At 45.9% G+C, this 14,817-nt stretch overlaps 1 protein-coding gene across 1 annotated transcript in view; it reads right to left on the bottom strand.

The window, feature by feature from the left end:
- OTOA (otoancorin) overlaps positions 1–14,817 on the bottom strand; it is a 291,404-nt gene that overhangs the window by 29,608 nt on the left and 246,979 nt on the right. The window contains 1 exon segment of the mRNA XM_069212309.1: positions 13,247–13,344. Within this exon segment, the coding sequence (XP_069068410.1) occupies positions 13,247–13,344 (98 nt within the window).

Below are 14,817 nucleotides of genomic sequence, written 5' to 3'. Positions count from 1 at the left end.
TAGCGAAGCAGCAAGGTACTAGGTGGAGGCACATTTTGTCCTTCTCTTTGTCCTCAGAAGTGGTGGACGTTCCTGTTCCCCAGACAAATACCCATATGGTTAGGGGTGTGGTGGACGGACCTGTGCCTCTCATGTCTAGGGAGGAGGTTCAATACATGACAGAAGTGGCTATGTCCAGGGCCCTCCGAGCTGGGGCTGCCTGACCCGGGCTCTCATCCATGTCCCAGGCATCTTTGGCTGCTGGTATCTCCTCTTCCTCAGAAGGTGAAGCTCCTTCTACTTCCTCTGGTGGGAAGTATGTGTCCCATGAGGAGATGTGGTACATTTTGGCTCATGTAAGGTGCAATCTAGGCTTCCATTCCTTTCAGCCGGCTGAGGCAGAGTCCCATTTGTTTTCTCAGTATGTTACCCCTTCTCGTTTTTTCAATGCCTTTCCAGGGACCAGTTAATGATATGGTTTTCCGTGAATGGAGGGAGGCGGACAAAGCCCAGGTTCTAAGTTTTCTTGGAAAATTGTATTTGCTGGAAGGAGAGGATGAGGTGCCTCCTTCCGTTAAGCTGGATACCATGCTAGCTACATTAGTTGGTAGAACAGCGGTCAACCCGGAGAATGGTGCTCCTACTGATGCCACTGATCGTAAGGTTGACGCTGGGCTTTTTCGGCTAAAAATTTCGCTCTAAGAGCTGGTATCTTTTCTGCATATTCTGCGTAGTCATTGATTCAGGACTTTGACAAGCTTGCAATGGCAGTGCAGGGGGGCTCTGAATGTTCTGAATTATTGGCTGTTCTGGAGCTGCAAGCTCGATTGAGGGTGGACATGTCTTCTGGTACTATCCACACCACAACTATGGCTTCTGGGGCCTTGTTTGGGCCAGGGGGTCTTGCTGGTTACGGCAGTAGAAGGCGGACCCTGGGGAGAGGGCTGCACTTCTGAGACTTCCTTTTGAGGGTCAGGCACTGTTTGAGATCGATTGTCAACCCTGATTCTAAAGCTTTTAATGGATGGAAACATGCTTTACCTTATAAAGGGGGTGCCTCATCTAGCAAGGGGTGGAAGTCCCATCTGTGGTCTTCTCCCATGTTTGACCCACGGTCGTCTTCGCACGGAAACTTAGATTTCTGCCCCGCTTTTCTCCTACACGATCTGTTCAATCCACGAAAGGGGCCTCCAAAAAAGGCTCCTGTCAATTACAGTCATTGGGTCGATTGGCCGGTTGGGGGTAGGCTGCAGCATTTTCTGTCCGTTTGGCAAGAGGATGTCACAGATCTTTGGGTGCTGAACTTTGTGGAGTATATCTACTCCATTGAGTTCGATCTTGTTCCTCCAGATACTGGGGTTCATCAGACGCCCTTGCTGGTGGTAGGCGGAAAGAGATCGACCCTGCTCGACGGGGTCCATGACTTGCTTTTGAAGGATGCCATCTCCAGGGTGCCTTTGGGGAAACGCAGTAGTGGGGCTTACTCCTTCCTGTTCCTCGTTCATAAGGTGTTAGGGGTTTTTCGTCTGGTCTTGGATCTCACATGGGTGAATTCTTGGATCAAGACTGTACATTTCAGGATGTGGACTATACAGGCAAATGTTCCTCTGATTGACCCGGGGATTTTTTAGGTTCTGTGGATCTGCAGGATGCATACCTTCACGTCCCTGTTGCAGAATCCCCTCAGAAGTTCCTGCGGTTTATAGTCGGGATGGACCATTTCTAGGTCTGTGTTCTTCCTTTTGGCCTCATATCCTCTCCCTGGGTCTTCACAAAGGTGCTGGCTCCTCTGATTGCTCTTCTTCATTCGGGGGGCTGTTCGTGCATCCTTATATGGACAATCTTTTGGTGCTGGCTCCCAGCGAGGTACAGTTGAAGGTGCATGTAGCAGGAGTCTTCCAAGTCCTCCAGGGTCACGGATTTTTTATAAACTGGGGGAAATCAGATTTTGTGCCCTCCCAGGACTTGGTGTTCATCGGGGCTCGGTTTCAAACTCTGCAGGGGTTGGTGACTTTGTCTCAGAGAAGGTTGCGGTGCCTCCAGGAGCAGGTGGGCACTGTGTTGGCACAGGTAGCTCCCAGGGCTCTTCATTGGTTACGTCTGCGGGGTCACTTGGCTTCAGTAGTGTTTCTGGTTCCTTGGGACAGTTTCCACTACTTTGTCTGATCAACTGGATTCTCTCCCATTGGTCTCCGGATCCTTGTGATCTTCAGGCGTGGATACCTGTGTCGGGGTCCATTCGCAAGGAGTTGGGTTGGTGGCTGGTGCACGCTCATCTCCGGTTGGGGAGTTCCTGTGTCTCCTTCAGTACCTGTGTTGTTGACGACCAATGCCATTCTCTGCGGGTGGGAAGCTTTACTGGGTTTGGAGCAGGTATGGGGGTTCTGATCTCTCCGGGAGTCAGAACAGTCCTCGAATTGGTGGTGGATAGGCTGACTTATCGGTGGCCACAGGGTCTTCTTTATCACCCTTTACTGTTGATCCATCTTTTCTGGTAAGTGTCAGGAGGGTGGGGCTTGGGGGCTTTGGATCGCCCCTGTTGGCCTCGGGCGAATTGGTTCCCTTTGCTCCAGATGTTGTCCAGCGAGCCGGAGTAGGTTTTTCTTCGCCACCCCTCTCCTCTGATGTTCCATGCCTCTCCCAGGAGTTCTTGCTGAGGCTGCATTTGAGGGCTTGGAGGTTGGGCAACGAGGTTTGACAGTGTTGGGGGGGCCTGGTCCTTTGGCTGTGACCTTGCAGGCCGCTAGGTGTAAGTCCACTTTGATTTGCTATCATCGTCATTGGTAGGTTTTTTCCTCTTGGTGTTTGCGACAGCAGGTTGATCCTACTGTGGCCTCTCTGTTTTTGGTGATGCAATTTGTTTGAGATTGGGCCAGCAGGGTTTGTCTTTGGCTACTTTGCAGGTGCAATGGGCTGCGATCCAGGCCTTAGGGGTCCTGGGCAGAATTTAAGGGATGAGGGGAATTTGATGCATATATTTTTTCAAGGGCTGTTGAACTTATTTCCTGGGCCTGTGCGTCTATTTCCTAGATGGAATCTTCAGTTGGTGTTGGAGGTCTTGTCGGGCCTGCCCTTTTGAGCTTCTGGAAGACATTGATTTGAAGCATTTATCTATCCAGACGTGTTTAGGGGTTGCTATTACTTCTGCCAGGCATTCAGGGGAGTTGGGTGCTTTATCCTGCAGATTCCCTTTTTGCATGATTTTTCCGGATCGGGGTCTTCTTGTTCCGGTTCCCTCCTTTATCCCTTAGAAAAATTCGTCTTTTCATGCCCGCCAGGAGGTGATTTTACCTGCTTTTTGTCTGGCCCCTTCCTCGGAGGAAGAGGTCAGGTTGCATTGTCCGGATGTGCCTAGGACTTTATTGTGGTACCTTCAGGTGGTTGCTGAATTTCGGAAAAGAGATTCCTTGTTGGGAATTTTGGACCTGCTTGGAAATGGGGACCGCATTCTACTGCTTCATTGAGTCGATGGATCCGGTCAATGGTGTTGCTGGCCTATGCTTTAAAAGGGTTGGTGCCTCCTCCTGGGATTCAGGGCTGTTCCACTCGTGGTATGGCAGCAAAGGTGGCTGAATTACAGGGCGCATCAGTGGTGGTGTTTTGTAGGGCTGCTTCTTGGGCCACTCCCTCCACTTTTGTTTGGCACTATAAGGTTGCTGAATTAGGGCATCTAGAGTCAGTTTCAGGGCACAGGATATTGTCCTCTATGAGGAAATAGGGGTGTTTTTTTGTGTCCTGCCTGGGTGTGATTCAAGTTTCTTTCTGTATTGCAACTCAATTGTCGGTCTCCTGATTACTTGCTATGCCTCATTAGTTAAGTAATGAAGGCGAGGGAGGAACGTGAGGTAATGTGTCCATTACTTACCGTTAATGCCATTACTCATAGTCCTACTCCCTCGCCTTCCTTACAGTTCCCTCCCACCCTCCCGGTTCAGGTCTACTGAGTTGCTTTTTGGCTTGTTTCTGTACAGGAGGGGCTTGGGGCAGAGGGACTTTTTAAAAGGGGAAGAGAGGAGTCTAAGTGATGCAAGGGGCCTCATTGGTTAAGTGAGGAAGGCAAGGGAGTAGGACTAGGAGTAATGCCATTAACGGTAAGTAATGGACGCATTTCTAGCTGTCGCTAACAACTAATTTGAATAGGTAATGTAAATGTGCTGCTCCAAAGTTGTATACCAGGTTGGGGCATACCAATCCACCTTTATTTCTCTGTAGCATTAGGCGTTTCTCCAACACACGTGGTTTCTTGTCTCCCCAAATGAAGGTGAGAAGTCTGGTTTGGCATGCTATGTTATAGGTGCCTTGGTAATATAGTCATCTTCACAGTGTTAATGCATTGTAGCCAAGATATATAAAGGGATTTCCATCAACTAACATCTTTGAGGATCTGTCAGAAGTATTTTGGCCAGTTAGCTTTAGCCCCTCCCCCAAGTTTATAGAAGATTTTAAGGCGCAGGTAGCAGATAGTTTGCGTGGCCCATTGGAATGGGGCTAGGGCCTGCGATGGATGGACGTCTCATGGCGGGATTGTCAGATTGCAAATGTGTGATTTTGTTATGTTGATTTTAGAACCCGAGACATATTAGAATTCCTCTAGGGCTATCACTAGGGCGGGTAATGAGGCATAGGGGTTAATTAAGAGTGAGGAGGTGATCATCTGCAAAGAGGTTAATCTTGTGGACTCCAGCCACTAATCAAGGAAGATTGGCAGTTTTTAATGGTGAGAGGCTGAGGCACTAGAGCAAATAGTAGGGGAGAGAGGGTGCATTCCTGTCTAGTCCTCATGGAGAACATAACGGGTTGTGTGTGCCTGTCTTTGACAGTGTAACATATGCAGCTAAGATTTTGTACCTCATATTGGGGCCAAGGCAAATTTTCTCCAGAACTGCCTTAAGAAACGGCCAGCTCCCTTGACTGAAGTCCTTCTCAGCATCAAGAGAGTGAATCACAGCTGGCATGTTCTATTTGTGTACTTAATCTATCAAGTGTATTAGTCACCTAATATTGTCGGTGCGTTGGCCGTGTCTTACAATGGCGACTTGGTCAGGGTCAACCAGATTGTGGAGCAGGGGGTGCCAGAGGTTTACCGGGTGGCATGGCCTTCAGGACCAAGCACAGCTCCATAGCATCTATGGGTTTTGGAAGTAGCTCCCTGTGGCATTCTTTGAAGGCTGTCCAATCATACTTCCTGAGATAGGATTGGATTGACAGGACATCCTCTGTGGCCCGTGTGTAGAGCTGCTGAAAACAACCATTATAAGGAAGATTGTCTGGCTTCTTCTAAGAAGTCCCAAGTCGCTGAGCCTGTGCAAATGCATGCAATGTGGGCTTTACACCTTTGAAGGAGGAGTTTGCATGCCATTAGTGTGCCCACCTTATCTACCTTGTCAAAATATCTCTGTTTGAGAGCCAGTAAGGAACGTTCTGCTTGGTTGGTTCTGTGCATGCAAAGCTGGCCCCTTAGAATGGCCAGTTGTCTAGGGCAGCATTTCGAAGGGTGTTACATGCATGGTCAGAGAAAGAGATGTCTGTGATGGAGACTGTGCCAGCTGAGGGTAGGAGGGTGTGGCTGATGAAGAGATAGTCGATCTCCGGGAATACAATTTGTGTACATGTGAGCAGTACGAGAAGTCCTGCAGGTTGGGGTGCTTTGAACACCAAACGTTCACCAATCCCAGCTCTGAGATTTCTTTTTGAATGAGGTTGCCATCGCTCCCGTCTCCTAGTAGGCATTATAGCTCAATCCACGTTGAGGTCCCAGACCACGTTAAGGTTCCCCGTTTCTCCATCACTGTAATATCTCCCTGCTCTTTACCCTGCTCTTCTCTCAGTACTCGTCTGAGGAAGGTGTCTTCACTCCATGAGGAGGGTTACTGGATTTTTAATGGTGGTTTGACAACCAGAAGGGTGCACAAATCTTTTTTAATCAGCTTCCTTGAAGCTTTTTACGATCCAGTTTTAGCTCTACATAATTTATTTCCCAAAAGTTTTATGCACTTTGTCTTTTCATAGAATCACAGACATTAATTTATGTACCTCTCCAGGTCTGGATAGTGTCGTAGCCTCCTACGTACAGTGCGGTGAATACAGAGGTTCATCACAGTCATTCTCTTGTGTGCATATGTCCATGCGCACGGGTTGAGATCTCGAAGTGCACTGATTGTATCTTTGTGCATCGAGGTCCACCTGCCTATGTATATGTTTTGCAATCAGCTTTCATAAGAACCATACACACTAACGTGGGTTTCTCCCAGGCCTGTAAAGTTATGTATTATCATTCTGGCACTTTGGCAGTGAATCAGTAAATGCATGATATTATGAACGAGAATGTGTGCACCCGCATATTCAATGGTTGTATGTCATGCATGGAACAGCACACAGTTTTCCCAGGCATATCATAATATACTGAGTTCAGCCACATCTTATAGCACTATTGGTCTCTAGTAAAATATAAAACACTTACATTTGCACAAAGAGGTATATGTTTTGTATGTATATATTTGCAATACTAGGGCCCATATTTATACTTCTTTTGCGCCGCCTTTGCGTCATTCTTTGACACAAAAGCGGTGCAAACTCACAAAATACAATTATATTTTGTAAGTTTGCACCACTTTTATGTCAAAAAATGACGCAAATGAGGCACAAAAAAGTATAAATATGGGCCGGTGTGTGAATTTCTGATTACTTTAAATTCTAGGCTCGGGTTCTCTTGCCTTCCTAGTCCTTTAATGATTGTGGCTGAAATGGTCGACCTTGTGTTTGGAGGAGTCCAGCAAGATATATTGTGCTTTGATCAGAAGACTCGTAAGGAGAAAGCAAGGGGCAGGAGCCCCAGCAGTCCCTTGACTCTGTGACTGCCTCCTGGTGGATTTTAAAGTGGACTATTTATTTAACCACCTCTTGCCTTAAATGAGAAGGAAGCATTGAGGAACAGACGGGCTATGAGCTTTCTCATTTTCGGTGGGTACTTAAAATATGTGGAATCTTTTTGTTTTGTTTTGTATTTTGTAGCTTTTGTTTTGTTCTAATTTTCTTGCCAAACATCTATGAATATTTAACATTATGGAATGTATACAGATGTACAGATAAAATTATGTAATACATTGATACAGGAATCCATAATTGATTAAGTCACATTCCCAGAGGAAATTATTTCATTGTGGCATGAGTGCTTTATATTGAATTTATCCCTACAGCATACGACTTTTGTGTTCCCAGTACTTGTTGCCTTGATTACATGGGGTTAGATGGGCATACCCCTTACTTTTTGATATAGGATGGGCTATCCTGGCAGGGTGACTGAGGAGGAGCTGCAACAGGCCTCACATCCACTTCAGTGGGGTTTGCCTCACACATACAAAATGCAATCTGATACCAGGTCTATCCTGCCTTTTGTCACACCAAACAGTTTGGAGCCTTGACTGGGGAAGGGGAAGAATTTCCTACCCAGAGTGATTCCAAGGGTCAGTTGGATGACTTCCTAAGTGAGCTACAGGACACAACAAGATTCAGAGGCTCCCTGCGACTGCTCAGCTGACCTGGTGCAACTAGACATGCTTGAACCTGCGACTGGACCTGACTACGTCATGCTGGCCTCTGCTGAAGTGAGCTCCTGATCCCAAGAGGTGCCCCCAAGTCCTGGACCTTTGGCTGGCATCAGTTTGAGCTCCTCCAAAAAAGAAAAGGTAAAATCCTGAAGTTTGGGCTCTTTGTGACCGCAAACAGGCCTGCTTGTGCCGAGCCTCTGGTGGCCGTGTTTACCACTGTTAGAAATGGGGTCTCTAGTTGACAATGGTTAGCACCCTTTCCAAGTAGGGATCCTCACTCTAGTCCGGTTAAGGAAGTCACACGGCTAAGATAACCCCTGCTCAGCCACTTGGAAGCTTGGCACGAGCAGTCAAGCTTTTCTCAGAGGCAATGTGTAAAATATTTTTACACACACCCAGTAATGCAGTGAAAACACCACAGAAGTACTCCACACCAGTTTAGAAAAATAGCCAATTTTATTTGAGTAAAACAAGACCAAAATGACAAAAATCCAACATACACAAGCAAAGATACACATTTTCAAAGATGAAATCTTAGTTAAGTGCATAGAAACACTATAGCTCAAACTGGGGCTATCACAACATCTTGGCGGAGTCATTCCCAACAGTCTGACGCCACTCGTGAGGTCCGGTCATGGAGTGGCATGGACCCCAGGTACAGTACCTTGGAAAACAAGGAAAGAAAGATGTTGCACGGAGTTGGTGAAGTGAGGCGTCACTTGAGCCAGAGCGGCGTCAGTTCCTTATGGCTACAGGGGAGGTGAGGCGTCGGTTCCTTACTGCTATGCAGGGGAGGTGAGGGATCGGTTCCTTATGGTTGCAGGGGAGGTGATGTGACATCGGTGGTGAGGCATCACTTCCTTACAATCCAGCGGGGAGGTTGATGAATCCAGCAGGTCAAAAGGCGAGGCGTCGACTTTGTGGTGTCGCGATCACACCATGGCACCACAGGTGCTGCACAGAGTCGGAGCTGAGTGCTACGAACATCGGTGACACATCGTTCTAGACTTACACTGTGGCAGGACTTCGGAGGCGCTGTGGCGGCATTGGGCCTGCCGCGTCAGTTGCAGTCATTGCACGCATCAGGAACCACAGCTCCGGTGCAGGCAGAAGCGCAGAGTCAGACTGTGCTGCCAGTTCCGAAGTCACTCTGGAGTCGATGTGCTTGGTTTCTTCTTGCTTGCACCAGAACTCACTCGCAAAGGCCCAGGAACTGGCTTTGTCACCACTTGGAAAGTCAAGACTCTCAGCAAGAGAGCCCAGGTGCTGGCAGATGGAGTCTTTGATGTCCTTAAGACTTCTTAACAGGAGGCAAGCTCAGTCCAAGCCCTTGGAGAACCTTTGGAAGCAGGATGTAGAAAGCAAAGTCCAGTCCTTTCACTCCCAATACAGAAGCAGCAAGCAGCAGGCCAGCACAGCAAAGCAACAGACGGAGTGGCAGTCCCTCCTACAACATCCAGCTCTTCTTCCTGGCAGAATGTCATCAGTCCAGAAGGATTGTAACTCTGTGGTGTCAGAGGTCCAGTACCTATACCCATTTCTGTCTCTGAAGTAGGCAAACCTCAAAGATGAGTCTTTGTGGTGCACAAGGCCATACCTTTCCCTGCCACTGCCCCAGACACACTCCAGGGGTTTGGAGACCGCTTTGTATGAGAACAGGCAGAGGCCTATACAGGTGCAAGTGTCAGCTCCTCCCACCACTCTAAATTTCAAATTCTACCTGACATCTTTTGAGAGGTCTAAAATCTCTTTTTAAATATTAATAGGTCATCCCATAAAGTGGCCTTGCATTCCAACAAGAGAGGGTGCATTGCATTCAAACGTAGAACATATATTGGTTTTAATGTTAAGCATGTCCTTACAGTGAAAAGGTCCTGAGAATTTTTTTCACTGTAGCTGTGGTAGCTGCTCAGAAGGAAAGCATTGAGATAAATATTAGATTCAATATTTGCTAGCTCCAAAGTTCATATTTGGACTTATTAAAATGTTTATTTCAAGCCCAATTTATTGGTAAAGTCAGATTTGTAATTCATATTTTAGAACCACTGCTTTTATAAAAGTTTCCTGTTGCCTGCGGAAAACCTCTAGAATCTCATTTGCTTGAGCTACCAACTGTAACCCAGAAGTTGAATAGCTCCCCTAATGAGGTGTGAACTTGGTGTCCCAGAGCCAAGACAAAGGCCTTCGGTATGGGGATGTGTTTTGTTTTTCTAGCAGCCTGACCATCTTGGTTGTGCTATGGAACTTCATTAACTTCAAAGGGGCCTACCACAGAAAGATATAGGGGTCTGTCACAGGAAGATATAGCCAATAGCCGGCCCTGCCCCCTACCTTTGTCCCCTTAGCAGGTCAGGCACCAGGCCAGGTGGGAAATTATCTGCCCAGAACCAGTTTTGAGTGACTGCAGAGACAAGGTTGTTAATTTCCCTGGTCACACCTGTAGGGTGGGCACCGTAGCTCTAGATACAAGAAGAAATGTTCTATCATGTTTGTTTTGGGCAGAAAATGGCACTGTGGGATTGTTTACAATAGAACATACAGGAAGTTCTGCAAAAGTGGGTAGGGTCACTCCTGGGAACCTTTACCCCATTGGCTAGGGAGTGGCCAGGTGTTCCCTCACTCCAGACTGACAATGGGTATAAAGGCAGCACCTCATTACCCTCCTCAGACCACTTCTGGATCTGTGGAAGAACAGAGGAGGACTGGAGCTACTTTAAACCTTAAGCTTTAAAAAATCATAACTCTGGTTCTACTTATTGGATTTGTATCCTTTGCTGTCAATTTATTTATTAAAAGTTACTCTAGATTTTTAAATTTGTTTCTGTTTTTTTATTGTGTTGTGACCTGTCTTTATTATTGTTTGAGTACTTCATTAATACTTTAAACATTTCCTCTAAGATAGCTCTGTGCCATAGCTACCAGCGTCTGGATCTCAGGTTAATTTAGTGCATTTAGGGGTTCACCCTCAGAATAACTGTGTCAATATTTGAGCTGGGTACTCACCCCCTCAACTGATTCTGCAATTTCTTACAGGCTGCTATAAAAAAAATGTGTCAGTGTGCAAACTGGGATACAGTCTTGGATGTCTGCTGTTCCTGTCATGCTTCCATTCCTGCATTCACAGCCCTTTTGGTAAGAATCGTACACATAATTTTGCCTCATTAATATTACTGGATAGGGATCTGCAAATTCTACCAATGGTGATTTGTGCACAGTGACAGATTTGCACAACCGTGACTGCACAGAAGTAATCTTGGGTTGCAAACCGGTTGCTGGGCATAGACATCTAGCATGCTTAAAGTCTCCCAATCCAATTGCTAGTAGTTAGGCATCTTCTAAATACAGGCATATGAGTCGTTGGAGTCTTCATACCTTCATTAATTGTACCACTATAAATTTTACACCACACACATTAATGTACTTGTTGCGTGTTCGCAATTTTCATATTTATGTTTTTTTTCTCCTGCAGATGCCATTTTTATCACACCCTTGAAGATTTCAGTCCTGACAAGGATGGAGGCACCACGCTAGTTCCCAGCCGTTATGGGATGAATAAGCATCAGATGAGGCACACCTGTGGACTGGCGTCAACATCCTGCATTCTATTTGTTAAGATGTTTAGAGAGTTGTATTGTTTTTTAGCTCACTTCATTTGTAGTGCATAGCAGCTAATACTGTAACTGACATTTTTCATCAAGAGTTGGCATATTAAATTAGTGGCATACGAATTCGTTGATGGACACTTCTTGAATCATTCTAATTGCATTAATTTGCTTGCGTCATACAAGATAGTAACTGAAACAGGGAGTCGAGTTTGATCCGATCTTGCCCCCCTAACACTTCTGGGTCACTTAAAACTGAGAATAAACATGCCCTTTAAAGTGCGTGCAACAAACATATTACTTTCAGAACTTTCCCTCCTAGCTATCCTTTTGTTAATGCTCTAGTGTCCGAGGAGCTAATGGAACACCAGCATACCCAGTGTGCTTTAGTGCTCGGATAACACATCCTAATAACATCACATCACATCAGATACTCAATTAATCATATGTCTCGTACCAGAGTTGTTGGATCGAGAATCCCGCGGAAGGTGTCTACGGTAACATCAAGCGCTCACAGGGAACTGCCTGTGAACTAGTTATTATTCCTTGGCAGCAGGAGACGCTTTCCCCAGCATCCCTGAAGTTCACCATGTGCAAGCAGCAGACAAGAAGTATTTTTGCCAGTCAATGTTTCATTGCAGAGTCAAAACCCTAATATCCCTTAACCCAGAGGGGAATTGAAGATAGGCATCGCAACTTTTCAGCAAGCTTCAAACATCGTCATGTTATCAAGACATGCTCAGTAAATCACTATTAGGCCCAGTTGGGGTTCTCTGATTAATCTAAACTATTCAATGGGCATCTTAGGGCCACATGCCTTCTGCATCCCTTCTAACATGCACTTATCACAGCAGCTGGAGTTGTGCATAAGACCATAGATGCATCAGTCAACAGGCAGCACTGCCTTTGGGGTGAACCTAGGGTAGAGGTCCCCTAACCGCTAACTTTTCATAGCCTTCAGCTAGTCATCCTTACTTTTATTCTGTATTGGATTTGCTTCTTATCTGGCTTTTGGGAAGATAATCTAAACTCATTGGCTTTTCCCTTTTGTGCCACCTTCTTAGCATTATGACCTAGGAATAGGAAAGCGGTTTTGTCTACATAGCCTTTCTCGCACGACCAGCGTACGTGGTTGTTTACGGTTTGACACCGGTGGTTACTGGTGGTTAACCAGAGGTTAATTGCTAAAAGTAATTATATACTTTGAATCTTGTCTTGCTGTATTAATTCACACGCTCACTAAAATAAATGATTTTCGCAAGTGAAAGATGTAAGAGTTAATACAAACTCTCTTTATTGTTTTTTTTTTGTAAATACTGTAAATACACCTAGGTACCTCAAAATTTCACATCAGATTTGAGGTTCGTTGTCAGTTTGGAGCAGTTAGGTGGCAAAATGATGGTAATGTTCAGAAGTCGTTTTAATCTAAGAGTTGGTGGCTTTACATCCTAAACTAAAATTACATTAGACATATTTAAATGCATGTTTACCCAGTGGTGTCCGCCACAAATTTCAAGGGGGAGTTGTGGGGGAGGGGGTGGGAGACAAGGACAGAGGAACAATAAAATAAAAAAATTAATTAAAAAAACAACTTACCTGTCCGCTGCCGCCACCGCTGGCTGCCTAGCTGCTCTCCTGATGGTGATGGTTTCCCAGCAGTCCCTCGGACACCAGCACAGGTTCCCTCCGCAATCTTGGTACTGCTCTCATGCTATGCTTAGCATGAGAGTAGCACCAGGATTGGTCTGCGCGGTTTGGACTGCCGCTCAGACACTGGATGGGAGTCTGTGCAGGTTCTCCAACTCTGCTGTACAACAAAGCCGGGTTGGAGAAACCTAAGTGCGCATCTCAGTTTGGCCGCCCTAAGACAGATGGCCGAACTGACATATCCACTTAGGTGCACTCACTCCATTCCTCCTCTCCCGTGGCCCAGCCCCGTCCCTCCCTATGGCTGGCTGAGCCAGCAGCTGAAAAATAAAATGATCATCAAATATCATTTTATTTTTCAGGTGCTGACTCTGAGCGAGTGGGGCAACGCCCCTTCATCATTGCGGAGGAGCTGCCACTGTGTTTACCTCAGGAGAGATTCATATTCTTCTTCCATTACTCACAACTCACTTTGAAAACGTCCTCAGGCATGACCTGTACTGCCAATGGGTGGATGAATGGCAATAGGTCTTTCCTCAGAGCTCTTACATCTTCTTTGGTCAAACCAGCTGTAGAGAAAAACACAGGGTGCAGTTTTTATGACTGACTGGTCTCTTTAATTGTTCATATTCTGTGTTACTGTCTACGGGTAATCATACAACATGGCAGGTAAACAGAAGCCAAAGACTGCAGAGGTTATGTTAAGTACTAAATACTTACTACAGTAGTTGGCAATCTCACCACCTCATAGGAGAGGGAATAGTGACTCAAAACGAGAATCAACAAGCGTTGGCAATGCCAACAGGTCTGGCTTGTGAATGCATTGTCAAGCCATACCTAAAAATCCATGTAGGTTACTGCCTGCTCTACTCCCATAAATTATCTAGTTATCTAAGACACTTTAATAGCATAATAATGTAATGGGTGTGTGCCCATGAAAATTCAAACTCAGACACCTGGATAAATAAACAAAACTATTACAGCTCCGTGTAGGACAAGCGCTTTTTGTGGAAGCACACAACTTCTGCCCAATCAAAACATGTACTCCTGGTTCCCAACACATGAGCGGTTGCCAAGGCCCCACCAGAAGCTCTCACATAATTGTCTGGCAACAACTGATCTGTCATGCCAGACCATAAAAATTAGCATGTTGGAAAGCTGCCAAGGATAATCATTCATTATCACCAAAAGGGTGTTTGAACTAAACTGGAGCCAAAGGCAATCTGGGTGATGACGTTACGCAAAGGTATTGATTGCTCCTCGCAAAGAATGCTACAATGACCCTAGAGGTTACTGTCTAAAATCCATTCGTTGTCTGCTGGAAGTGGAACACGAGAAGTTGTCACTGATTAATTATATCAATCATTCAAGAAAAAGATCAGTCACACAATAATGTCTCGATCCAATGCTGTTGGACCGTTGATACCACCAACGCTGCATTGAAGCACTGAGGGCCAGATTTAAAGAAAAGTGGTGCAGTGCGGACTGCACCAAAATTGGCAGCATCGCGCTGTGTCACTTTAGAAATGCAGGGATGCCCTGTATTTAAGGGAATTCAGCGCATCCCTGAGTTTCCCCCTGCGCTGGCGCTAAATTTAGCTGCCAGTGCCAACGCAGGCATACTTGCACCATCATGCAAGGATGTCTGTGTTGAGAGATGTGATTGTTTATGTGCGGGAAGATGCCCCTTCTTGCACATAAACAATCACTAATGATGCTTTGGAACTTCTGTGTGTGCTGCACAATGCAGCACACACAGAAGTGCCAAAGCATCATTTTCAAATGATTGTTTATGTGCAGCAAGGGACACCTTCCCACACATAAACAACTATTTCTGGCATTTTGCTTTTTCTATGCGTGCAGCAGAATGCAGCACGCATAGAAAATGCAAAAAACGAGGAGGAATAAAAGTATTCCTCCTTGTTGTGCCCTGCTAACGCTACCCCTGAGGGTGGCGTTAGATTTTGGCACTGCCTCAGGTTTACGAGATTTCATAAATCTGAGGCAGTGTCAAAATGCAATGGGTGTTGCAGTGGCACGCC

Source organism: Pleurodeles waltl, chromosome 10 (genome assembly GCF_031143425.1).
Source record: "Pleurodeles waltl isolate 20211129_DDA chromosome 10, aPleWal1.hap1.20221129, whole genome shotgun sequence".
Taxonomy (NCBI): Eukaryota; Metazoa; Chordata; class Amphibia; order Caudata; family Salamandridae; genus Pleurodeles; species Pleurodeles waltl.
This window is presented reverse-complemented; position numbering and strand designations above follow the sequence as displayed.